Consider the following 27893-nt stretch of genomic DNA (forward strand, 5'->3'; position numbering starts at 1 on the left):
GCTGGTGTCCCCAGCACCTTTTTGCGTTTAGAGATCCTAGGTCTGGCCTGACCTTTCACAGGTGTTACCGCAGTTACGGATCCATCAATATCCGTTGTATCTTTGTTGTGCTGCATGTCTCCATCCCTTGCATCCACTGAGCTGGCAGGGTGAGGGTCATCGCTGCCACAACAGCCCCCAAACTCTGTTAATCTACCCTGGGGCTTATGTCTGGGAGTTCCAGTTTTGTCCCCTTCCCCCTTCAAAACTAGTTTAAAGCTCTCCCCTTATAAGAATTTCAGAATATAAAAACCACAAAAGTGCAAAGATGCTGACAGATATTATTCTCTTGGTTGCTATGAATTATTTGCACGCCAAATACAAAACTAAGAAAAAAGTTGTTATTATTAGATATGAAAGACTAATTGGTAACTACCCAGGTGGAAATATAGCATAGCATAGTAGTTATCTGTGAAGGATACTAGCTACTATTTTAAAAAGTAGAAAATTGGAAGAAGCACTAATAAAGACTGTCATGCAAACTCTGAAAACGGAAGAACATAATTTTTCTGATATTAAAGTAATTTCTCAAATAAAGCATCAAGAAATGATGCTTTTATTACAGTCCTAACTCAACAAAGCAACTATTATAGTTACCTGTATAAAATTAATCCTTAATTTTATGTATATTCCTTACTTCTGTTAATCTCAGTGGCAGAGCTTGTATCTTATAATTGGGTTAAGTATTTTGAAAACTGGAGCTAAGACAACCTTGATCTAGGCAAAGGCAGCAAAAAGTTAAGTAAAATATAAAGAAAACTCAAGGAGAAATGGCTTGGAAGCAGACTTTCAATCTAAGATTCTTGAAATGTTATGCCAATATGCTGTGTTCGTCTCACCTACCTCAGAAATCTGCAATGTGCTTTGGCCTTTGGGAAAGAAAAAACTTCAAAGCTTAGAACCATTTGACATAGCTGCTGGTTAAGAACAGGAGATATCTCAGTCTTCATTGATTTATATTTGGTAGTTTGGTTTTTTCTACTTTACATCTGGACTTTCTAATCTATAACAGACTTCTAATTTGGAATCTAAAGATGCGCTTCATGATACTGTTATTTTATTTTTATATATATATTATGCATGTAGTTTAGATGCTATAAAATAGGAAGAGAGAAAAAAGCAGAAATTATTCTTTGAATTGGTATGTTTCAAGGACAGAATCTAGGAAATTACATATTCAGTGGAAACATAAATTGAGATTTTGTTTGAATTGCATTTCAGAGGTAAATAAATAAGATACAAAAGAAGAGTTAAAAGAGGTTCTCCAACAATAAAATTGTAGTTAAGTAAGAGCAAAATCCCTTTTTGTAACCAGTAATATTTAGAAAGATGAAAGCTGCATTTTTCTAAGGGCTATTTTAATAGAATTTGAAATTGATATTCATAGAGCTGGATTTCTTATTGCCACAATTTGCCAATAGCCAATAAGAATAAATATGCAGTGGTGAGGCTGCTATTGCAAACTTATTCTATGGGTCCCCAGGGAAGATTCTGTAATTGCAAAGTCACTAACTTCAGCAGTAATTTCAGTCTAGCTATACCTGCATAGCATAATCATTAACACAAATGCTTTGGCAGTGCATAAACCACTGTTAAAAGTTGTATTTGAAAGTTAGCAACTGCGTAACACTGAAACATTAAGAATCTCAAAGCACTGCCTTTCCTTGCTGCATAAGAGGTTTACTGAGATGAAACCCAGGAAACCACCAAGTATATCTTACCTGCTCTTGTCTTTCACAGTTAATAAGATATTATCTGGGCAGTCCCACAGGTCTGTCCATGAACCCTGCTAGTCTTTTGCAGCTAAATAATAGTAAGGACAAAAATCATGATTACCTAAGGACTCCCAGGTGCAACAGAAACTTCAAGGCAGAAACTGTTTCATCAGTCTCCTAATTTGAGCATTGATTTGCTTCCCCTCAGCAAGCAGTAGAAACTCATCTCTTAAGAAAGCACAACCAGCACAGCCAAGAAACAGCCACTATAGATATCATGTACTAAATTCAAACAAGATTTCCTGAAGTTAGAGAGCTCAGCAGTGACATATTTTAATCACATTAGGAGCACTTTTATTTCAGCGGGGGGCGGGGGGAAGCAGCAACCTGTAGAACTGGAAGTGAAACCCAGAGGAACTCCCCAGCCCTGGCTTCCAGGTGCCTTCCCTGTCTGCACCCCAGCTTCACAGATGTTGTGTCTTCCCTCAATTCACCAAGGTTTCCTTGGCAAGGAAAGCTGAGAATAAGATTGAGGGCACCACAGAGAGCTCCTGTGCAACACTGTAGAAACAGCTGAAGCGACCTAAAGTCACCAAGGGTCATTGTGATGGTCATCATATCAGCTGTTAAGCAAAGCTCTTACTTGTTAGTTATCAGCTGCCAGTTCTTGAGCGTAAAGCTTGACTTCTCATCAGCCTAGCTGTGAGAAAGGATATTTGTGTAAATGTCATTAAAAACCTATTTATTACACATTTGGTCAGACTTTAACTGTTACATTTTTACTCATCAATTTTAATGCCAGCCTCTTAATGTAGAATTTCTTCATTTTTATGATAGTGTTCACCCCTTGCTTATTAATTCCTTCATACAAAAACTTCCACCAGTTCAAATGGTTACTAATGTACCCAGGTAATGGTAGGGGCTGGTGCCTGCAGTTTCTACTGCTAACTGTACCATATGCTGTTTTGTCTGAAACTGGAATGTAAACACATGTAAAAATTCATGGTTTTGAGTAATTTTGCCTATCTTACCATGTCCAATGGTTTTCAACCTGTCATCTGTAGACTTCTGGCTTTATCCTTAGTATATCATAAAGCTTACATACCGATATCTGCACATCCACTGGAAACTCCCAGGTCTTGAGATGGCAAGAAAAATTTGAAAATAGTGGTTTTGGTGACTTTGAGCCTTCTGTCCACTTTAAGGCAGCATCGTAAATAGTGCTGCTTAGAGAAATGATCTGACTCCCCTCTCCACTCCTGCTGTGTCTGCTAAGGCTGTCATGCCTGGGGACTGATCCTGGCAGGATTTGATGAGCAGAAGCAGTCTCACAAAGGAGATAGTTGTCTGAGATAAAATTCTGGGAAAATTCGCATAGATTTTAGGGGGTCTGGAAGTCAGCTTGTATGTAGGCAAAGAGCAGATTTCTATACAGTGGTAATATCTCTTCTGATACAGATAGCCTTTTAAGGTCACAGAGAAAGAAGTCAGGGCATGTATTGATTGTAGGCACTTTTAAATGTTTACTTGCATTTTTAGTCTTCTTTTTTAGTTGAAGTATGATACTTAGTTTATTCATCAAGTCATTTAAAAACTGGAAAAGGCAACAAGAGAAGATCCTCGGAAAATACAAAAACGGAAACAGTAACTGTTAAAAAACTCCTCAGAGAATGAATGTGGTATAAAATCTCTTCTGTTGGAGCTCAATTACAGCAGAATAGAAGAAATCATCACTTCTGAAAGTGGGTTTCACTAATAATGTGTCACTCCTTAAAGTGCACTTCATGGATAAGGCTTTTTAAAATAAGCTTTTAAGTTTAAAGCTGCAAACCTAAAAAGGTTGCCTGACATTTAGCAACAATCAGCCCTCAGAAGTTTCCAGTGAAGTATCTATTTCTGAAAATTTTGTTGTTTTCAGAATAATACAGGACATTTTATTGTTTGCATACCATTTCAAGGTATCATCTTCATTGCGTATGTGGAGAGATCTTGAACAGAAATTCTCCACTTAAACAAATTTGGGAGTTTCTGACCACCAAACTGGTTGGAGCGAGTTATATCTCTGAGATACGAGGTCATGCCAAACACCTTCAGGAGAGAAAGCTACTGCTTTGCCAAGGGTCAGAGTGCCCCTTGGGCTCCAGCTCCCGGGGATCTCTGTCAGGTGTTTACAGTGTGGTCTCCTAACTAAACTCTGACACATTACATTGCTCCACCCCAAAGGACACAACGCGGTGTCCATCAGGCAGCCCCCCCAGTGTGGAGGCAGCTCCCAGGCAGCTGGAAAGCACAGGCACAGAGTGGGAGGAGAAGTGGTGAAATGTGAGCTGGATTTGATTATGTTCCAATTTAGTAGGAAAGACAGGGGATTAACCATGAAAACAAAAATGGGAACTTCAATGACTATTCCCAGGAGACAATAAAGGTGAGATTGAGCTAAAATGTTTGCAGGAGAGAGAAAAATACAGGAAAGTCTGGTTCCTGGGATGAGAGAGGATGGGAAATTTAAAGCTGCAAGTCAGAGAAATGAGAAATCAGCAGTTGTGATCACTTGCTTAATCTGCAGTACCCCTGCAGAAAGTAATAAACTAAGTTGCATTAACTGTAAGGGTTAAATACTTTGTTTTCAAATATTCCTCACAATTTACCCGTGCCTCCCACAGAAATGTATATGTTAGCCTGAGGAAAAACTGATATGTCTAAAGCCTGGAAAGCAAAGAGGAATTGTGATGAGATTTGACATCCTGGAGGGCTTGTTCTCTGATCAGGGAAGAAATGAAGTGTTGCATTTTAAAAGAGATTTTCAACCGAAAATTTTAATTGGACCTCAATTTAAGGTGTTTCAAATCCTCTCTGGGTACAATATAGTGCACGCAAAAAAAGACTGTGATATTTTGATGTTTGCTTATCTATGTGCTGTCCTGAAGTATGACAGAACATGATGTAAATTATGAATAGCATGTGGGCGCTCTGCCGTTGCACTGCAGGAGATGTGGTTAGAAGAAGATTTTAGAGTTCAACATTTTGTGTCTGTCAGTAACAAACTAAACCAAAGGAAAGGATCTGAATATATGTCTGCAATTTATTTCTGCACAAGCCATGGCTTGGTTTTCTGTGGGGCATTTTCTGTCTTCTCTGTCTGTGCTTTTGCAACAGTGTAAGGGAAAGAGACAGCATAAAAAGTCCAGTTGCAGTAACTTCATTGGCACAGAAAGTTTTATCCATATTGCTAGTATATTGAATATAGTAGAAGTTACAGATTTCCATTAAGAATCTGGAAGTAGCATTTTTCTTCTTTTGTTACTGCAGTTAAGCACACAATGCTATCAGTGTTTGCATTCATCTAAGGAGAATCCATACTTCATCTTCTTTAACAATGATCTTTGCTCAGAGGATAGAGAATGGATATTGGTTTTCCTCCTTTTGAATCCCGGAACAGTATTCTTTAGAGGTCATTTTGTGGTTTAAAATGTGTGATTAAAGTATTGTTGATCCCATGGGACCAATGTCCAGAAAGAGGCAAGCATGTAACACCTGGTAGAGTAAGTTTGCAAATGAACTGGAATTATTTGAGATAACAATAAATGACAGCTGTAAAAGCAAGAGTTACTGATACTGAGAAAGAAGACATTAAATTGCATCTATTTAAACAATTACTAATTAAACTGTATATTTCTGCATAATATAATATGACTATTATTAAATTCACACAATTCATGCAAGTAAGCATGCCCATTTAAACTGGGGGCTGCTTTGTGGAGAAGAGAGGATCTCAGCTCCCGAAAAAAAAAGATGCCTGCCAAAATCCTCCACGAGTAACAGTCCCTTTGGGCCTCAGTTTCCTCCTCTGTAAAATAAGTGGAATAACCTGATTTTTCCCCCCACTGAGCTGCTACATTAATGCATCCTTTTTGTAAATCCAGTAGAAGGATACAAAATGTTCTAATGTCCTTGGACTTGTTCTGAGCATTTTCTATTTTGAAGCCTTCTGCATTTTCAGATGGGAGGCTGAAGTGGGTCATTCCCTAGTGATCTTATTATGGAAATCTTCTCCTTGTATAAGGACCTCTAATTCTGCTGCCACTCTTCTCCCTTATTGGTGACAGTGCTTGCTTGGCTAGTACGTATTTATTTTAATATGTCACAGTGGCTTCTGCCCACAGGCTATTACCTTGAACTGTAAAATAACTTTTATTAGTATTTCAGTAAAAATGAAGGCCCTGTCACCAAAGATGTAGTGGTAGCACAAAACATAAATATATCTGACCCAAGTAACCAAGCTTAATTCATCAGAGCCTGCAGCTCAACCCAGTTCACTGTTCAACAGCAGTTTTGATTAGTAGGGCTAGAGGCAAAGAAAAGAGAAGAGAAGAAGATGCATGTATACATTTGACACAATCCAGTGCATACATTGCAGATTACTTTTGTTTAGGCTGGGTGTCCTTGAATCACAGAACAACTTTAATGACCGTTATCAGCTCTCTCAGCGATTAAGTGAATGAACTCAAGAAAATAAACTGCTGGGTACATTCCGAAACACTCGGTACAGTTTATTGAAACTGATCAGTTTAAACAAACAGTAAATTGAGATTCACTTCAACCTCTTCGGTGAATACAATTAGGGAAGACACTCCCTAGTTTATGGAGACGTGAAGCTGGCTTTCATTACTGACAGAAAGTAAAAATCTTTAATGCATCAGTGTTGGTAATTTAAGTTCAGTGTCCTGAGTTAAAATCTAAAAGACATGGCTGTCTTCTGGAGCTCCAAGGAGCAAAACGTACATCAGCTCAGCAATCACTGCTGCTAATGTGCTGTACAAGAATGCATATTCAAGTCAGTGCCTAATGCAGTGAGAAATAAAAATTGCAGCTAAAATCTTGAACTGGGCTGAAATTTGGGCCTTGGTGGAGAGAAATAAAAGACAGGCATACTTAGAAATTAGGAAATGTACTAAGAAGCTGCCTTACCTCCATCTAGTTCTTCAGCTCCAAAATGATTTCTGTAGAAGAGCATAATCTCTATCTTGTAACACTTGTAGAGAGTCACTAAACAAACAAGCAGCAGCAGAATAGCACCAAGCCCACCAGCAAGCTCAACTGTGTACATCAGCTCTGCAAAGAATTACAAAATGCAGTAACAACCACATTCTAAACCAGAGAAAGATTAGCAACAGGCCTTGCACTTACATTAAACATTAAAATAAAATAATGAATGATGGGCTATTTATGTATTTATTTATATAGGGCCCTTGAAGATATACCTAACTAATAGATTTTTTTTTTCCTTTAATAAACTAGGTTTTGTTTTTTGTTTGTTTTTTTTTTGTTTGTTTGTGGTTTTTTTTTGGTTTTTTGTTTTTTCTGGTACACCATCTGGATTGCTTATTTGAAAAATAACAATTGATGGGGATATGTGTGTGTATGAGTATATGCATATATATAAGAGATACTGGATAACTCCCTTCTCTCTCCCTGTAGATAGATCACAGGTAAACATTGCTTTACACAGGTAAACACTGACATTCTACTTACAATGAAAGCAGAGGTGAACATTTCTTTTTGGGGGACTATAAAGCAAACACAGCTCCTCCCTTATTCCACACACAAATAAGATGGCTTTCAGTCAAATGGATAGAATTATGCTAGGGATTTTTTTTTTTTTTTTTAAACCCCAAAACTTAAGAGATATGAAGACAAATTATCTAAGGAACCCCACAGCCTCAAAACTCAGTTATATGTTAATATCTTTGACACAATTTCCCAAAGATCAGCCGTTCATCTTTATTCTCCCCCTTCACCCGATGAGGTTGGCTTACATGTAGTCGCAACAAACCATGCTTATTTGTCCATTCTGACATTCCTAGTCACACTGTGATCCCCTGGTGTCTTTGCTGCACTCTAGCATTGGAGACTGACATGATGGATTGAGATCATCACCACATAGCTCCATCTCTGAGGATGGGGACTCTGGTCAAATGTGGCCACAACTGCCTATCACCAGCAGTATCCTCAGTAGGGCCATTTACCAGTGCATAAATAATATGTCATCATCGACTTTCTCCTCCCCCAGTCTTAACCATTGCACACTCAGAGAAGCTCACAGAGTTACATGGCCTCCATTTTGTTACTTTTCATTTACTTATTGACTGAAAACTGCAATATTAAACAATGAGGGTGGGAGGAGGAAGAGTGTTACTAACAATTTTGGAATTTGAAATGAGTAATAGATGGCAAAAATTGAGACCACCCATACTTTTTCAATATCATGCAGTTTTGATGAATGCCAAGAAATCAAATCTTGGAAATCTAGGACATAGAGTTTGCTTCATAAAAATCTGTGCTGAAGAAAGCTCAGTTCCATGTTATTTTCACAGTATCCTCTTCCAGTGGACAGCTTCTGTCTGAGTGAAGCTGGGTAGCCCTGAATTAACCTTTTTGTGTGTGTGTGGTTATGCAGATATGATACTCCAGCACAATACAATTCAATCAGAGAAATAAAAGTTAGAGGTAAAAGTGACAATTCCATTTATTTTGACTGTTATCTACTGAGAATCACACACTTTTTTTATTATTTGGAGGCAACTGTAAGAAGATTTCATTGCTCTCTAGAAGACACTAAAAGTGTAATAAAATAAAATAAAATGGCATTTATATTCTGTGTCATTCTCTCCAAAACTGTGCTGGAAACTCCTTTGTGTTAGATATTTTTAAGACCAACATGGTTATTTCAGACTTTCAATACTTTTCTGGTCCAGAGAGGGAAATGTTATTAGAAACACCCAACAAAAAATTGTTTGCATAAATATGTAATACAGTATTTTAGAATATAAATGGAAATGGAAATTGCTCTGCACTGGCTTACTATACCCTGTTTATCATTTTGTACTACAGGTGATGCAGCTGTTCAATAGTAACTAGAAGAAAAGCTTTCATATTTCGTGTTGCTAGGCACAAAATACTCTATGTGCCTGCTGTTACGACTCATTAAAGGCAAGGGAAAACTTTACAACTGTAAAACAAAACTCTTTCCTAAATTAATGATTTTGAGGTTAAATGGAAAAAACTGTAGGTAGTCATCTGTTCTCTGTCACTGTGCATGAAATCAGACTAATGCACTGTATCACTTTTGCCATCAGAGAGTCCCTCTTAGTTATCTTTTTACCCATAAAATAACTCAAGATCGTGCCTACATTTTTACTTCAGTAACATATCTGAACACATAGGAAACTGTCATAAATTAGTCAACCAAAGCAAACAACAAAATTCTCTAAGTCACCCTGAAATATACTAGAAATTACCTTTCCCTGTGCTGCTGCTCAGCCCATCGTGATCACTTAAGAGCACAAGGATAAGGTGGTTCTTAAACAGATTTGTTTGCAAAGTAAATTTCATGCACTGTCCATCTAGCATAGTAAGCCTGTATTTTCCTCCGTGCTGGACAATATTTATCAGCACATATTCGTTCTTTGCCTTGGGTGCTATTTGTCAGGGTTGAGAGGAAGAGAGGAGCAGCAATTAGCCCAACTGCTGCATCCTTACACCCAGCCTTGCAAATGCCTGAGGTAACCCCCAGAGTGCTGGAAGTGGCACGGCCACATCTGTGCAGCACTGTGGAAGGTGGGACAGATTGGCTTGGGCACAACATCACATCAAGTTGATTGCTTTTAGGCCTTGGGCTCTGTTTCTGCAGGATGCTAAACCATGCCCTAAGGGAGCACTGGCTGGTTTTGACCTTCTGCAGGGATTTTATGAACAGTATTACCCTGTGTTGCACTGAACTGAAGGCATGAGGAGTGGAAGGCTTGGTCCCACCTCCGCTGTCAGCCCGTTGGGTGACTGAAGCCACTTCACTATCTGTGCTTCTGTTTTCCCAGTATGAATTGGGGAGGGTGCTTCTGATTCCTTCCTAGGAGAGATTACTCTTTGAAAGGTGCCTGCCAGCGCTAAAGGTGTTGGTGATGTGTATGTCAACAATGTCAACAATGATGTAGTGACTCTTAAAGCTAAGTTAAAGCGTAACAGCAAGGTTAGAGTGTAAGGTTACCTTTACAATAACATTTTTTTCTGCTGCTTTATTTCTGCCTTTTGCACTGAGATTTGCGCGGGTGCTGCAGCAGGCTTTACACTTCCTTTGACGTGTGATCTGTTTTTCCTGCTGAAATTCAAGTTTCCTGTAGTGGCTACACACTAAAAAGATTCAATTTCAGCACAATTCCACATCAGATGGGAGAGACAAAATGTGCAAACCTTTAAAAATCTATTTAGCCTCCATGTTACCTTGCTCAAATTACAGACCTGGCCCTCCTTAAGGAGCTAAGACTTAATGGAGAAAACAGTAGAGGAAAATTACTCTGCTAACCCTGAGGGGGACAGGCATTCTGTTAAACACAACAAATGAGCGAGTGCCAGGGAGTTACATCCAGAAGCACAGCAATCATTTAGTTACAGGCAATTAACAATAGTCCTCCTGTAGCACAGAAACAGTTCTACTCCAAGGGAAAACACATTGATTACTGCAGCAGTAGTAGATTGGTTTCTGAATAAATAGCTTCAATTTAAAACAAGATTTGTTACAAGCATTTTGACCAATGGCTACATTTTTTTGTTTGCTTATTGGGAGGCTTTGGCCAAGCAACCCGGTGAAAGAGACAGCTAATTAAAACAAAGTACATGTCCTCTCCAAATATCTGGCACAATATGGATGGTAATAAAATGTACTCATTTTATACTGATTCTATCCTAATTATTAAGCTTATTTGTAGGATATATCTTTGATCTTCACCTGGATTTAATATTTGATAAACTTCCTTTGACTGTGTCGTACAGGTAATTCACTTATCGTAGCTGGAGTTGTAACAAGAAAGTAAAGAAAAGGGTTCCTTCAAAGATTCATATCTTTTGACTTATACGACATGCTTCAGAGACTTTACATTTAATGATCTGTGATGATTTAAAATTAATCTCATTCTATTCAGTAGTCCACATACAGCTGAGCTGCTAAGAAAAATAATTATATTATTTCAAACATTCTTTTTCAGTGATTTATAACTCTTCAAGGACACGTGATTTATAGCTGTGTATTCAATTTCTGAGCCTTTTTCAAAATCCAATTACAGTCTATCTAAGGTTTCAATTTTGCAATCACTTACGCAGATTGCTTAACTTCATGGGCTATAAGTAACCCCTTTGAAATCAACAGGACTATTCACAAAGCTTCAGGTTAGCGTATACATAAATCGTTGCAACTTTGTGGCCTAAACTCATTTGCATTCTCTGCTTGACTTGGACAATTTAACTCACAGAGCCGCATGGTTTGGTTAGAGACAGTTCTCAGTTTGTCTAGGTATGCTTTCATTGACTTCAATTATTAAGTGAAACATAAGATAATGAATATAATTTGGAAGGGGAACAGTTGAAGGCAATACTAAAGCTCCCATGATGACACCTGAGAGAAGGTAAAGAATGCAGATACTGACACCTAACACAAGACTGATGTGTCATAACATGCAGCTCTGGTTATAAATGGCTGTCTTTCTTCTAAAGGAAGAAGGAGGCTGGCTAACACAGGAATGAGTCTGAGTATCATTTCAGACATCAGCACTAAACAGTACGCAGAGTTTAGGTTAGGAAGAAACCCTTATTCACTGATTAAAAATTGAGAAGTATGCGCCCCCACCCTCCCTCGCCTAATACAGTATTCATTGTGGCCTGGCTTTAAAACAATTTAGCTTTCCAAAGTATAACATATGGAACCACAGCTTTATACAGCATATGCATATCCAACATGCATATATAAAATTTATTCTCTACTTTTAAGGATTTGTTGTTTGTTTGTTTCAACATGCCAAACAAAATCTGTTTGAATTTAAGGTACCTAGATGGCTTTGCAGATACTATTGTGAATAATTACTGATGGATATTGTAAGACAATAATACTTGTACCAGTAGAAAGATATTTGGGGTGTTCGTTAGCTGTATTATGAAATAATTTCTTAGCACAAAGTATATGCTTTCTGCTAGCATAGGTCACGCATGCCTGTAGATGTCTGCAGAGTTGATTTAAGTTAAATTTAGTTATGGGTAAATTTTAAGCTAAATTAAGCTAAATTTAGTTACAGTTTTTAATATGGTTTTCAATGCAGTAGTTTCAATTTATTTATTAGAACTATTGAGACATAGTTATCTCACTTTAGTTTTGAGATCAATATATAATATATATTATAGATTCATCTATGAAAAAGACCTAGTTGGATTCCGGATTAAATGTACATATGAATATATGTATATATGTGTGCAAATACAAGACAAGGATCTTATACAGTTATTCACTAGTATGGCAGGCAGCCTATCTGAGCCTTAATGCTGTTGGATTTCCAATGTTATTAGAACAGAGGTAGTAAATTATTATAATAGAAGTATATTCTTACTGATGACATTTTTATTTCTTCTGAGAAGCGCAACATACCTGTTCCCAGCAGGAGAATAGTTACACATATCTCCAACAGTATGTTAACTCAAAAGAGGGTAAGTATGAAAAAAATATAGATGCTGCAATGTTACTGAAGTTTACTGCATTTAAATACAGAACACTGCATTTTAAAGGCAGTTTATACTTCAGGTTGAAGGAAAAAAAGTGTCATGGTGTGGAATTACATTAATTTCTGGTTAGCTTCACCAAATAAATGAATTGTGCATGACTTAAAACATTACTGATCAGGAGAGTTTCTATTTGCTTATCTCACTACAGAAATCAGACAGCCCACACAATTACTTCTTTTAGATCTTCTGAAAGAAATGAATGTAAGAAGTACTGGGAGGTGCTAAAATGTGGGGAAAAATGGAGTACCAAGTTCCAAGGATGTAAGATCATAAAACATACTGTTTACATTTTTCTGAGGATAGCATTAATGAATAATTTAGCTCTGCATGGATTATGGGAACAATTTGTGACATTTTATTTTAAAATATTTTCATCCTTGCCAATCAAGGTTAGAATTACACTTAGACATTATATAAAGAGAACTGTGATAAAAGTGGTACAAAAGCTGTTTTAAGAAGAAATCTGTTAAACAAACCAACTTGTTCGACACTTTGTCACAGGAAAGTTAGATTTGTCAGAGGAAAGTTAGATTCAGGCACATGCTAAGTAATCTGACTAACCTTTTCACTGGAGATGTCTTAGTCCAATTTTCTGAAGGATGAGAAAAACCTTACTGATGAAGAAAATGGTCTTATGAAGAGTTTCTGTCAGGCAGTAGTCTTTAGTATCCTACTAAATTAGTGATTTTATGAGTGTAAAAAGAAGAGTCACTTTTGGTTAGGTTTGGGACAGGAAGGGAAGCGATATCTGACTTTTAGCCCTATGTCAAAAATGTCTTGGGAGACTGAGCCTTTGCACTGCCAAATGCATTGACAACCTGAAGGTTTCTTCAGTGGACATAGGGAGATGAAAAATCAGTTCCCATCAAATCAAATTCAATTTCTATTCCAGTTCTAAAACTCAGTGAGGAACTTGGAAAAATTTTTCCTGCAGTGCACAATAAAAACTGAATTCTCTATACATTGGAAGATATACATGTATAATGTGTAAGGTCTTAACTGACCAAGTGGGTCAGAGTTTTACAACAGTTTTGCTTCCACTGAGACTGAGAGATTTGCCGGAATATTCAAGTAATTAGGACCAATTAACAGAAGTTGAAATATAAAACTCATCGCTCTCATAGCTCACATGATGAGCTCCCATTTAGAAATTTCAGAGGCATCGTGAAGATTTATGGCAAAGAAAATATATAACACCTGCAGTTTCTTTGCAGAGGTTAGAAAAGAGCTAGTTTCTTTTTTAAGTCTTAATTGTCACTCATCAATACCACTATTTGAAACTGTGTCCTAGTGACTCAAAATTCTCATGAGATTAACAACTTAACATAGTCAACTCCTTAAGTAATAAACCACATTTACACTATTATGCAAATGTCACTGTAATTTAAGGTGCTCGTCAGCAATTCTGTTATAGTTAATAACCATATGAAGAAAATTCAGAATATTTTGCTATTCAGAATTTGCTATTAAATTGTACAGGAAATATTAATATGTTTATGCATTAATAAATTATGAGTTTAAAATATGCTTACCTATTCGCAGGTTTCATCAAGGTACATTTTTTACAGGAAATATTGACTTGTTTCTTTTTCAAATATATATTCTTATGGGCAATTTCAAACCGAGTAAATTTCTTCCTCTAAACCATTCATTTTAGTGAAAATCTTTTTTTGTCCCAACAGAAAAAAAGTTGGTTTAACCATCCCTCATTAGCTTATAGTCAACAAGACCCATATATGCCCAGTGAGAACACCTATGATACAGGAAAACAAACCCAAAACATAAAAAAGGCCAAAACAGGAAATTAGACAGCACTGAGAAAATGGGAAGAAAGCAAAATAGGTACTTTAAAAAAATGCATAAAGTATGTTACCTGCTCTTAGTTCTAGTGTCTGTCCCATGAAAAATGCAGGTATAATGTTAAGCTTTTAAAATAATATAAATAGCATTAAAAAAATAATGACAAGATAGAATTTGAGATTATTTTTGCTTTAGAGTTTTAGTTGCAGACATGCAGACAAGAATTTCCACAAAAATAATCACATACTTGGATAATAATATTTCCAACATAGTCTACAATTAAATGAGACTATGAAGGCTTTGATCCAGCATGAAAATCATACTTTTCAATACATAACATAGGAGAAGAGCATTCTTTCTCTTTAAGTATTAGATTTTTATCTGTTACATTGATAGACTATGGGCTTGTCTTCTTGAATTAAAAACCTGTGAAAAGAATAGAATTGCAGTGTGTGATCTACCCCTTATATACTGTGCAATATGCGGTCTGTCGTTAATAAATTTGTGCTTAGCTGCTGTCAGTGCCACTCTCCAAATTAATTTCTAGAAGGTTCCACTGCCTGGCTGAAGATTAACCTGTAACTGCTACAGATGATCAATGATAGCTATCACCAATAAGTAACAAAATCAGCCTTAGATTATAACAAGTAGATACTTTTTTTTTTTTTTTTTCCTCACATGAAAGAAAAGATACCTTGATTATTCTAAAGCTGATAGAAGTTTAGCCGACAACTGGAGGAAGGGAATGAAGGTTAAATCTCCTGGGTTCTGATCCCTCTTTTTATTCTGATTATTTTTGGACAAATTTTGTAGGAATGGACCAGGAAAGGAAACAGCATTGGCATTGTCATGCTGAAAATGCTCTACTGCCTTTAGCTCTGAGTTAACTGCTCCCTACGCACAGTGTCTGAGGAAAGACAGGAGTCTAAAAATGGTTTGCTGGCTGCACAAACACATAGATCATAGTTTTTCTCTGCTAGCAGTCAGAAAGTAAAAGCTCAGGAGAAAATGGGGGCTCAGCTACCCCAGATGCAGAGCGCTGGCATCTGGGCTAGAGGGAGGTGCCAGGGGTCCCAGCTTTCTCCCAGTGCTGGATGCCCAAACTGGATTTGGTTTTCCTGCACAAGTGGTGCTGGAGTCTGGGGAATCTGTACTCTGCTCCCCTCCTGAAATTCCTCTTGGGAAAGGGGAGGGTTCGGGTTTCCGTTCCAGTGACACATCAGGGAAACAGCAGAAGCCCCCTCACCCCATGTGAAAGTGCCAGGTGCTCGTTAGTGGTGGGGATCACCATCAGATGGGCCCTGCTTGTGTTTTCTGTGAGGTGAGTGTGTGTCCCTGCTGGACTGAAGGGCAGGAAGAGTGAGGAAGATGCCATCCAGGTTTTTGCTGGGAATTTAGACTCTGAATTTCTTTTCCTTTCAGGACCTGTGTAATTGCAGCCATAGCCAAAAGCTCCCTCTGGAAGTTTACGTTTGCAGAGAATATATTGAGTAGGGTAAAGCAGCAGTTGCAGGGGTGTTTGAAAGGCTTAAATTTTGTACCTGAATCCCCACTGCAGTGTTTAGTCCTAAATACCACTTTTCCCAGGAACACTCTTTGTTCAGCAACAGAGCTTTCTGCTTTCCTGTCCCTTCTGATCCTGGTGATAATGTACCACATATGAAGTTAAAGAAGGATTATAATTTCTTTTTCAGGTATCCAGTGAACATTCCAGATTCAGCATTTTTTTTGGCTTATACTCCTGGAAAAGAAGTTCACTAACTAGAAAACCAGCCAAAACTAATATCTCTGCAAATGCCTTGGTGTTCGGGAAGCAAATTTACCTAATTGTTGTGTCCCAGTTGTTCTAAGTGAGCCAATAATCAGAAATTAATAAACAGCTAATTCAGTCCTAGCAGAGACTAACTGTGAATCTAAACACGGAAACCTAAACTGTAATGTTGTCATGGTGATATACAGGAGACTAAGCAAGCAGTGCAAAGCTCCTCTTCCTAGGAGACCTGAGAGACTAGCTCAAATTTTTATCTGTCATGGTTAATTTATCATTGCACTGAAACAGCTGTCAACATGCAAAGTATGTAGAAGACTTGTATCAGGTACCTTTTGTTTTTTGAGGGCAAAACAGATTTAGTTTCCAAATCACAATTTCAGATTCAGCCTTACTTAAAGAGTAAAAAATAAAATATTTGGGGGAGTTTTTGATATTTTAATCTTTTTCCTATTTATAAGGGCAATTAAATATTGAGATTACTTCTTCTCAAGCATGTCATCATGAGGCCACATACTGTGTGTTTGACATACTGATTTCTCCAAGAAAAGAAGCAAGGAAAGTAGACCCTTGCAAAATTTATGCATGCACACCGTTAGATTAAAAAACTGGTTGTCAGAAAACAGAGAAGATTTATGTGTTATCAGTCTCGGAGCTACTGTTTGTATGGAAGGGAAAGTAAGGGCTCACCATCAGCATGTAACTACGCGTCAGTTAATTAAGTACTGGTTTTAATTTAAGCTTTAAAAAGTCTTTATTTTCAGTATTTCATCACTAATTTAATTATTAAAGACAAGCCATTGAAATTCAGTGTTTGTTGGTTTAAGCTCTTGCTCTGGGTTCAAACGTCTCTGAACTAGGAGTATATGAACCCTAGCTGGTAAATTGTTGAGGTTCAATTTCCCATCTCAGTAAGTTCAAGAAAATATTGCAAATGCCAGGCTAAGCAGAACATCTGGTTATTTACATCTGCATCTCTTAAGAAGCAATGAAAAGAGTTCAGAAAAATGGCTACAAATTATATCTATTCAATAAATTGGAGGTACACAAAAATATGTTTAAATAAATGAGTCACACTATCTTGCCTTATGGCTTCCTTTTAAACTTAGACAGACTTTGCACGCTACAAGACTAAAACTAGGGAAGACATCACTGCTTTGATATAAATTGAGATGCCACCAGTAGTTCAGCACCACAGCAAAACCTGGTATGCTCACCTCTACAAACAGTCTAAAAAAAGCACAGTAACAACAGCAAAGTACAGACACTGCTCCTGATTATTCTTTGCTCTCTTAAACCAGCGGGATGCTGCATGAGGGTGGGGATCATCAAGCCGAGGCATGTGGAGCACCCTCTGGGAGGTAAAGTGAACAGAGTGGATCTGGGAACCTTGCTTTGCAAGAGATTCTCTGCCTCTCCATAATTATCTCCATGGGAGATGGCTGTGGCCATTAGGCAGGCTGAAATCATGGGATGTTAGTGGTGAGTAGAAACAGGAAGGTTCTTCGAAGTTTCTGTCATGATGCTTCACTTCAGAAATGTTGATATTAAACAAATACGTTAGAAGGAAAATGTCCACAGCCAGGTTATGCAGGAACTCCCCTGGTATGGTGTTTAGGTGGTATTTCTGACAGAAATTGAATCTATTTTTGTTGGTTTTTCTAATACCGGATTTTATTTCTAACAAAACATTATTATACTTGTATTACCTCTGGCTTCCTACTATTTTTTTTCTCTATTGAGGCTTTATTAGTTTTAAAGTTAATGAATTATTATATGGATCTTTTATATAAATATAATTAAAAGGTGTTACTGTATTTTTTTCCGGTGAGAGCCATACTTAACCTCAACCCTTCTATTTTATTTTTAAAGTTATACAAATGCCTGGGGAAAAATAATGATTGACTATTAATTTCCCAGGAAACCAAAATTCATGCTTGCATGAGAAGAAAGCTCTACAAACTGACCACCCCTATGTTGTATCATTTCATTGAGAAAAGCTGCATATTTACCCCTTTTATGTAGAAGAATACTGGCATGCCGGCGTCCATTTCCATTCTCAACGTAGCACGAGTAATTCCCCAGGTCTGCCTCTTCCACAGAGTCAAGAATCAATGAGATAGAAACCTCCTGTTCCCCAAGATGTTCCTTGAGAACCCTGAGAAAAAAGCAACCATTGTTGCTATTCTGCTTGTGTCGTAGTGGAGCATTAGATAATCATGACATAATAATGCTACTTACAATTCATAACTCTCTGGCTTCAAATTTAACTATGGTTTGATGCAATCTAATTAAATCATATCATGCCCTTTTCTTTCTTACTTCTAATGGGGAGGTTTAGCTTTGTAAATGTTAAAGAGAGCTTCAGTTAATTGTCTTCTTTAAGCGGGATGATGCACACACTGATAATATATTGTTGCACACTCTGATAGAGACCCTGATCATTAGCATGTGAAGTCTTGAAATGTTAGAAGAGAGAATAATGAACAGTTATTTTGCATTTTATGGCCACTCTAGGAGTGTGGGCCAAGCACTCTATTTGTGCACTTTCTGAGGCTTTTCAACATGCCACTCAGAAACAACATGTGCATGCCATGGGCTGAAAAAATATTTCTAGAATGTATTATAAAATTTGACTATGTATTATAAATTGGTAGAAAGAACAGATGCTGCTTGTTCATACAGATGATAAATAAAAGACCTCCTACATAAGCCTCCATCTATCTTCCACTGCTTTCTTTCCCTCTTAGTAAATCCATCAGTGGTTTTAGAAATCCAGAAAAGCAAATGACAAACAATTCCAGGCTGCTCCCTCACATCACACCTGACAAAAGAAGTGGAAACCAGACTTTCTGTTTCTCCCTCCACACAAAAAAAAAAAAAAAAAAAAAGTTGTAATGAGCTTCTTGTCACCTTTTTGGCATTCTTAAGATTGCCAAGTCTCTGGCTGAAGAGTTTAGGAAAAGCTTTAGATGTGAAATATAGCTGATCTGGTTGCCATGTGCCATTTAGTGCATTGGTCTTGACCTTTATAGAATAAACTTGAAGTACACTGGGGTGAACTACACTTGCCTATATGTGCAGATAATGAGCTGGAATATCTATGTGGTCTTCTTGATTTTTTTAAAGGATTTGTCGCTGTTTGGCTACACTGAAGAAGTCAAAGGTTTAGCTGAAAAGACTTCATGTCTTTTGATGAGATAGTAAACTCCTATGTAAGAGGTGAAGTGTAAATAACTCATTTTGGTTTATTATATAAATATGTATGTGATTATTTATCTTCCTATGTAAAACACATTTAGATTTGCCTTAATTTCTTGGTTTATCCATGATATATAGACAGAGTGATGTACACATACAGAATTATAAATGTAAAAAAACCCTCTTCAGATCCAAGTAGATACTTCATATTGGATAGGAAATGGTACGCTATGTCAAGCACGTAATTCTCAATACAAAACCACTTTTTTCTTAATTTCCAAATGAGGCAGCACTTTTAGGAGCAGCAGAAGTACATGACGTGAATTGCCAGATCCTCTCTAAAACAAGTATTTCAGCAGATATAAGCAGCCCACATAACAGGATGCTTGGCTTTCACAGGCCAGATAACATCCCATGAAACTCAGTTTTTCCTTGAAGAAATCAAAACATTCCAGAAGGGAAGCTAGGCTTCAGCATTTATTTAAGGCTTCATGTTTTAAACTACTTTTTTTGAGCTTTTTTTCTTGATTTTTTTTTTTCAATTTCATTTTAGTAACTGTCTTAATGATTGTTATTGTAGATTACCACACTTTGAAAAAGTCACTATGCAAATTCTAGTCGGTTAACAGTACGGTACTTGTCAGGCAGCTATTCTGCTTCTGCAGCTTTCTAACATCGGATTTGGCCAAGACGTGCTTTTTCTGTTCTCTACTGGAAAAAGTTGAAAGTGTAGATGAAAAGGTAGAGAATGGATATTACAAAAAGAGGGATCAGATCCAAAGTGTGCCTGAATTAGTCTGTGATAACAAGTATTTACAACAACTATCAAAAGAAGATACAGACTAAAAAAACCAAAATGTTTTTTCTTTTACCTGATGTCACTTTCCCAGACTCGACTATCATCCAAATCTTCAATAAACTTCTCCCCTTTCATCCAGTAGATTAAAGGACTGACATCTCCACTATATCCAAAGAAAGCTCGGCAGGTTAGATTAGCAGAACCGCCTGTTACAAAGAATGTAAGACAATATGTTATTTCAAAATTTGTAAAAATAGTTTCATTTTTGAATCAGTTGCTTTTGTTGATTTAAAAAAAAAAAAAATCTGTAGAGACCCTCAGTTTTCAGCTGTTGCTGAAAATGTCCAGAAGTATCTACTTGTCTTGCTACTAGTGTTCAATATCTTTTCTGAAAATAAATACAATAAAAGTGAAGTTAAATGTTACATAAGAACAGGATTCAATTTTGTATACTTTCACCAAATTTTCTGTTTAGTAAGGAAATGAAAGCCTCTGTTTTTCCAAAAAGAGATGACAATGAAAAAATTCCATGTTTTCTCTGAAAACAGATAAAGGATAGATAAAACACATGTGCAATAAAGTCTGTGTTATTTCAGCTTTGCAGTGGTTTCTGCAAAGGGGCCGGTAGGTTCCTGTAGGGTATCATTTCCAAGGGACAGACAGTAGAAAGATGTGTGCTTATTGCTAAATTATATTGGCAGGAAAGTATTAAACAGTGCATCTTGAGAAAGGACACGTGAACTCATTCTGTACATTGTGGGACACATCTCACCCTGTGAATGGGAATAACAATTAGGTACATGCAGCAAGGAGGAGAAATTCTATATATGTGCAAAGTTGCTTATTTAATCATTATAGTGAAAATTAAAAATGTAATATGCCTTCACATTGGTTCATTTTCATTGTGTAGTCCTACATTGTATGAGTACCACCTGGCTTTGGGGTTTCAGCTAGAACACATACAGGGATCAACACAATACTTAGCATGTTTTTTGAGAGTTGTGAAGATCAGGTAAAGCTGGAGGGCAGCCACATAGTTAAGGTCTCCCATTCACTGCTGTAAAGATGTTGTCTCAGGGTACAACTCTGCTAAACTGCAATGTGCCTTTCTTTAGTGGATAATTACACAGTGATTTAAGGAAGTGTTGTGATTTAGGGAGTCCTTTTTTATCCCCAAGCAGAGTATTTTCATGGAGTTTATATTACTGCAGAGACCAAACTCATATTTTATTTACACTTTCAATTTCTGATCTTAGGAGTTTTAAAGCTGACTGACCACAGCTCCTGTAAAAAAAAAAAAAAAAAAAAAAAAAGCATTGTTTAACACTACTTCATTCTGTACTGATATGCCATGAGAAGTTCATCTGTGTTCAGTGAATTTCCTTAAAAATGCACTGCTTTGGGTCAGGTCTTGGTCCTTCTCAAACATATGACATGAATATTTTAATATCTTATTTACTTTGTAGTATGAAAAAAATGCAGGATGCTATATGACAAGACGATAAGTCTTTATTTATCTGAAATGATTTGTGGTATACTGTAATGATATCTGACTCCACTATCTGGCTTGAACTCTCACATCCACATCATAAAATGTGCATAATCGAATTATTTTAATCAAGATGTGCAACATCAAGGCAAGTACCATCTATGTTACTTTCACAAGCTGTTTAGGAACTGAGCTGCTTTTAGTCATGTCATGAACTTTTGGTTGGTGCCACACTCTTTGCCAGCAATGCCTGCTAAGGAGATGGTATTATCCCTGTGCATGAAACTAGGATACAGAGGAGGTTCTAATTTGTAATCAGAAAGTATGAAATCAAATCTCTGACTAATAAGGTGTTTTGATAATCTCATCTGATTTAGAGCGAAGTTACCAAATGTAAGCTGAAGATCTCCAGTGAGAGGGTGAAAACTCTCTTTCTAATGACAACCACAGCTCCTGTTCCCTCATCCCAGGGAGCAACGGTCAGGACACCTCCCTGGAAAGAAACCTTTTCAATGTCTACACAGCTCAAGAAGTGCCATTTGGAAGCACTGGAGAGAAAAATTTTTGCAGTCTCGAAGCCATTTGCAGGGAATGAGATGAGCATTGGGACACCACTTAACGTGGGTCAAATGCATGAAAAACTGTAATGGAACACGATAAGTTCCCTGGTTGTGCCCAGGACATTTTAACAGATGGAAACCCAGTTTCTTATAGCAGTTGTATACCAGATATAAGCTAGTTTGTCTTTTTTTTTGTTTGTTTTTCATAATAATTATGATACATGAATGTGAGAAAACGAAAATACAAAACCTTAAAGGATTATGAGTGCCTTGGCCACAGCCACCCAATATAGTACATGTTCAGGTCTGTGAAATGCCTTGTAACAGCATTGATGGCCTCTGATCACTTTCAAAATGGGAGAAGGTACCTGCACATCTACAGAAAAAGCAGGTTCCTGTGATAATTGAATAATCCTTATGGAATTATCTACCAGTTTTAGAGGGAAGAGTGCTACCTAATGCATCACTGCCGCTTCTTGGGCTTTTTCTGGAGCTTTCCCACCAAGTCAAGGCCCAGTTGAAACTTGTTAGCTTTTAAGATCTGGCAAGATCACAGCTAGAGGGACTGTAGCTTCTGGCCAATTTATCCATGATTCACAGCGATTAGGCAACACAGATGCTGCACCATCAAAGCTCTCCAGGCTCCTGAACCTAACAGGCACCCACTGAGAACTGATTTTTGCACTGTGCAGGCCTCTGAGCCTTTTACAGGTGAATATTAACGCACACAGTTTTGTTTTTTGTTTTTTTTTTTTTTTTTTAAAAAAAAAAATCTTCTGTTAAGGACAAAAAATGTCAGAAGAAAAGAGTTTGTAAGAGTAAGGCTTTTTTCCTCATTAAAATATTAAGGACATTTCCCCCCTAAATAAAATATGTAAACATATTTTTAAAAATAGAATCCAAAGTTTCCATTCAACATGAAATATTTGCACCTGAGAAATAAATTAGGAAGGATGTAATGCCTCTTAGTAGTAGTCTGTCTATTACAGTCCCTGAGCAAAGGCCATTAGCATGCTGGGTGTTCAGCTGTAAATTACCTATACTGTCTACCTTGACCAATCTTCACAATAAGTCAGTGGGAAGTTCATTAGCAGGTCATCAAGAAAGATTCAATGACCAGCTAATGACCAACTGTGACCATTAATGAGGAGGCCTGTTACTCCAGAGCTCACAGCTCTTTGCAGAGGGCAGGGGAGCTCACTTGGTGGAGCAGAGATGCTCACAGCCGCAGGCACATGTAAGTAATGGGCAAAGGCTGACTGAAGGGCAATATTTGAGCAGAGAGAGTATTTTGAGAGCACATCTTGACCTCTGCTCCAGTGCTGCCCTCATGTGAGTGAGTGTATGCTGTAGGATGTGCTGCATTTTTCCCTAGAAGTGCATGTTTGAAGTGAGCAGACAGAAGATGCTTAGTTTGGCACAGAGCGGCTGCTCTGCATGGGCAGTCTTTTTATAAGAAGTCCACAGATTTTTTACAAAGCATGCAAAATTTAAGTAGATAAATACAAGAGCTGCTTTGCTTTATGTTTAAGCTAATGTATAAAACAACCTGTCAGCCAATTAACTCACAGTTAACCCTACACAACTGTCTCCCTCCAAGTGTTTTCTGTGCTGAGAAAAACTATAGAAGTGATTTGAAAACTGTAAAAGTTTGATGAATTGATATATAATGCTTTCTATGTCATTAATTTAAATTTTCCTGTAAATGCTGGATTATTACAGTTTTATAGTCTATCTTTGAAGGAATTTAAATAACACATTTTAAATTTACTACAGATTTTAAATTAAATTCCTAGGGAAATCTATCTCTCTCTCTGTATCCCCTTTGCTGTGAGGTGTTATAAATTCTTGAGAATGTTCTGTCTCAAGTTATGTCCTGGGCAAACTGCTTTTTTTATGGACACTGGAAAAGTCTAAAGGCATGAGATTAGAATTATTAAGTGAAACAGATAATGCTGGTGCTTTTATTAACACACACGCCCCTCAAAAAAAAAAACAAACCAACAACCCAAACAACCACCCCAAAACACCCTCAAGAAAAGATAAAAAGAAAAGTCACTTTTGACTTCTCAGTAAAATGATAATTTTTTACTGTGAAAAAATGCAATAAAGACATGTATGAGAACACCTAAAAAGTAAGCTTTCTCCATCACCCTTATTTCTGAAGACGAATATACTCTTACTGTATTGAACTGATTTTTGTAAAAATTGGAATATATAGAACTATAAGTTCCTGCTGCTTGCTGTGATAAAGTTGCACTGTCAACTCCAGCCAACTGGGTTCAAGCTACATTAATCAAAAGCTCTTTGCCATCTAAACTGAGAACAACTCCTGTTGCACAGTACGGTTTCAAATAGAGCAGAATGCAAAGAGGGGACCACAACAAAACGTACTTCCTTTGAAACCAGCAAATCCCCTCAGCAGAGCAACACATTAGTTTTATGTCCGTTTCCTAATTGACAACATTTGGGGCATTTTGCAAACTACTGCTATGGCAACTTAGATCCAGGAGAGGGCACTGTCTAACCTCTAAACAATTAAAACAAATGTCAAAATAAATTCTGTGTTTAAGCTCTAATTAAAAACATCAGCCTGCTAAGAACCTGCTAGTAGTAATTAGCAAATAGTGAATGTTTTGTGGCTAGCGAAATGTCATCTTGTATGGGCCGTCTAAATTACACTTGCACCAGTAGTCATACAAGTTAACATACACCGTGATGACACCCGTTCTAGCCTTGGATTTGACATATTCTTCAGTGAAGGAGAACCATTTTTGTTGGAAGCAATGTTAATTATCAGAAACAGACATCTTCTGCAACCTCTTTTTAGAAGAATCCTCAAAGATGTACTATGGAAGTTAAGCGCTTGGGAACCATGCTCAGCATCTAGTAATGTTGAGAGCCAAAAGAGTGGAAATGTTAAGTGTACTGAAATATGGAACCTTCTTTTAATGTACAATGTAAACCATTTATAAAACTTATGCATAGGCAATACTGACGCACTTATAAGTATGCCGTTTCTTTGTAATGTTAACACTTCAAAATGAAATAAAAGGCCAAGGCAGACACAATCAAAATCTCTCACACATGAATTGAATACCATTCTTTCCATTCACGTTAGCAAAAAAGCACTGACAAAATATCAGTCCTCCAAGTGGAGGGATGTAAAAGCTGTTAACTTCCTATGTGTGATGGATAGGTGGCAATTTCTCACAGTCAATGACCCACTTGTTTTGCCAATGTCATCTGCCAAGCCCAGAGGGCAGGCGGGTAGAAGCTACTCATGTTTTCAGAGAAGTCTCACATCCTAAAACAGTTCAACAGTTCTTGAAAGCCTTCTTGTAAACACGATTAGGGATAAGATACCATATAGTTTTGAGCCATGGGCCTTGATCATATGATCGTATTCTTGGGATTTGTAAGTCTTCCTTTAGAGCAGGATGAACTGCAGAGATTCCTCCTGATTCCTTCTGTGCCTATGCAAAGCATCACTTACTGCTATGCTGGCCTTCAGTTTACATATGCATTTTCACATCTTGATATCGTGTACTCTCTTACCAGATTGTAACTGTCTTGCTGCATGTTTCATATAGCTGGTTAGGCCAAATTTTAAAAAAATTTTTTAAATTGCTATTTTCTGAAATATAACTGCAAGCTGGGAACTGCCAAATTCTAGTCTCGTTACTGAGTGGTATGTTGTGAAGTCTTTGGCAAGCAATCAGGTCTTGTATCCATACAATTGTGAAGATACAATGTACAAATTCCTTCTATTTTGAATTCAGAGGATGTAGGTTTGAGAGAGATGGGTGTTATCACTCCAATAAATATTATCATGCAAGCATCATCCAAAGTGGCTGAATGGGATTACACAGGTATATCTCGTCATTAATAGACCTGTCCATATTTTGTTATGCTGAGAAGCGGCATACTAATTGCACAGGAGTCTGAATTACATACTGAGTAAGACTTTCAGGCCATAAATGTGTAAACTTAGAGTACACACAACCATTCCTCCACAAAAAAAAAAACCCACATCAGCTGAAGGTTTGCAGCAGTTCAGAGAGAGACTGTATCTTTTGAACTTTCACTGAATTTGTAGATATCGCTATTTATTGGAGAGGTTAGAAAACCACTTCCTTGCACTTCTGATTTTTTTTTTTTTTTTTTTTTTTACTTGGAAAAAGCCTAATTCTTGTTCATTAGGGGTTTTGGGTTTGTTTTTCACTTAGAAACTAGCCCTCATTCACTATAGAGCTAAACTCATTTGCTCACTCATAGTCATCCACTGCCCTATGAAAAGCCCTTTACCCTGCAAAGCTTCCAGCTGCTGAATTAGAGTACAACAGTAAGACACTTAATGGAGGTGTCTGTATGTTGCTGCTTACATGTTCTTTGCTGTCAGCCCTGTGATATTTGAATCTGCAACACTTATTAAGATGCTATACTGAAACATAGATGGTAAGATCTAAAATTAACCTAAGAATATGAAAAAAATTTGGTGGACTGCTTCATAGCTTGTGAAGGAAAAGAAATTCAATCCTTTCTGCTTTGAATGCTCTTTAGCAGCAGACTAACAGAGAGAGTCAATGAAGACAGCAACCACTAGAGCAGACTGCAGCAAAAGAAGTGATGTATGGGACTTTGGGCTCGAAATGCCCAGAACATCTCTCAGGTACATCTATTGTTAAACTAACCTTCATTTCACAAGAGGTAACAACACCCCTGAACCAATAATCTTGATTTTCCTAACAGCAGGCCTCTCCTCTTGATAGATGACAATGTCAGGCTGATAGATTATTTGTTCAGCAAGTATTTTTCATTCCTTCTTCTCCAGAAGTAGAGACTGGAGTGGAAGAGAACAACTACCAGAAGCATAAAGCAAGAGTTGCTAAAGAAAAGGAAAGTCACTGCAATTGTTTTACAAGCTTGACTTAACTTTCACTCATGTTTTTTACTAATGGATTTTTTTAGACAAATGCATTTCTCAAACACTTTTTCCCTGTGCCCTCTATGTCAGATCAAAAAATAATTTCTGTTTTAAAAGCTTAGCTGTTTTCAGATGTAAGTCATGAGAAAACATCCTAGGTAACAAAATATCTCCAACTGAGAAACAAAATGAGGTGGCCCTAAATGCCAAACTTCCCATACTTTTTAGCTCTTACAGACTTATGACTTGGGAGTTTTATGTTTGTCCACACCATGCATAGTTTAATAGTTCAGTGTTTTGCTTCTGGATTCTTTAACAACTGCACTGCCTTTGACTATGGTGCTGTGGCTTTTTCATTTTAATGTTGCTACATGGTAAGAAAACAAGCTTAACAAGCAGGCTGAAGTTCCCTTTGCATAAAGGAGTCCCATATGGGAGACCATACTCCTTATGGTCTCTCTCTCTGCCTTGAAGGCGAGACAGATATGTTATGCACCCAGGGATGCCACTGCCCCTCAGCAGACTCTGAACCCCAGGACGGTGTCTTGCAGCTTTCACTTTGTGAATACCTGCTCTGGGTCACTTTTGGGAAACTTCTAGAAAAGCAGAAGGGGTTTCCTGTTTATCTTTTTACATTTCAGGGAGGTTAGATTAGGGAAAAAAAATAAAATAATTAAATGTGTGTCTCTCTGGTAAAGAATATTGATAAGAAATATATAAAGAACAGTAATGGCCTGGAGTTCTGTACATGAGTGTGGGCTCCAAGCAACTACAAAGCTGTAATAAAGTCTTTATTTGTTAAGGAAAACCGTCTCAAGCCATTACATCTCACAACATTTTCTTCTTTCCCATACAAAATCCAGAGGCAAAACAGCAGCAAACTGAAAGTGGGACTTCAGCGGCTCCTCTAAGTTAGAACGCAGTTGTTGCTAAATTTGTTTTGCTAAGGAGCTACTTGAACAGAATGGTAAATCCAGTCCACCCATGCCTATGATG

General features: G+C 37.4%; 1 protein-coding gene across 1 annotated transcript in view; it reads right to left on the minus strand.

Moving 5' to 3' along the window:
* IL1RAPL1 (interleukin 1 receptor accessory protein like 1) overlaps positions 1–27893 on the minus strand; it is an 801634-nt gene that overhangs the window by 13201 nt on the left and 760540 nt on the right. Inside the window, exons 7-9 of the mRNA XM_074929670.1 lie at positions 19995–20127; positions 17934–18079; positions 6723–6866 (exon numbers count right to left, since the gene is read on the minus strand). Coding sequence (XP_074785771.1) covers positions 6723–6866; positions 17934–18079; positions 19995–20127 — 423 coding nt within the window. The remainder of the gene's footprint in view (positions 1–6722; positions 6867–17933; positions 18080–19994; positions 20128–27893) is intronic.

The sequence above is a fragment of the Athene noctua genome, chromosome 1, assembly GCF_965140245.1.
Source record: "Athene noctua chromosome 1, bAthNoc1.hap1.1, whole genome shotgun sequence".
In the NCBI taxonomy this organism is placed as follows: Eukaryota; Metazoa; Chordata; class Aves; order Strigiformes; family Strigidae; genus Athene; species Athene noctua.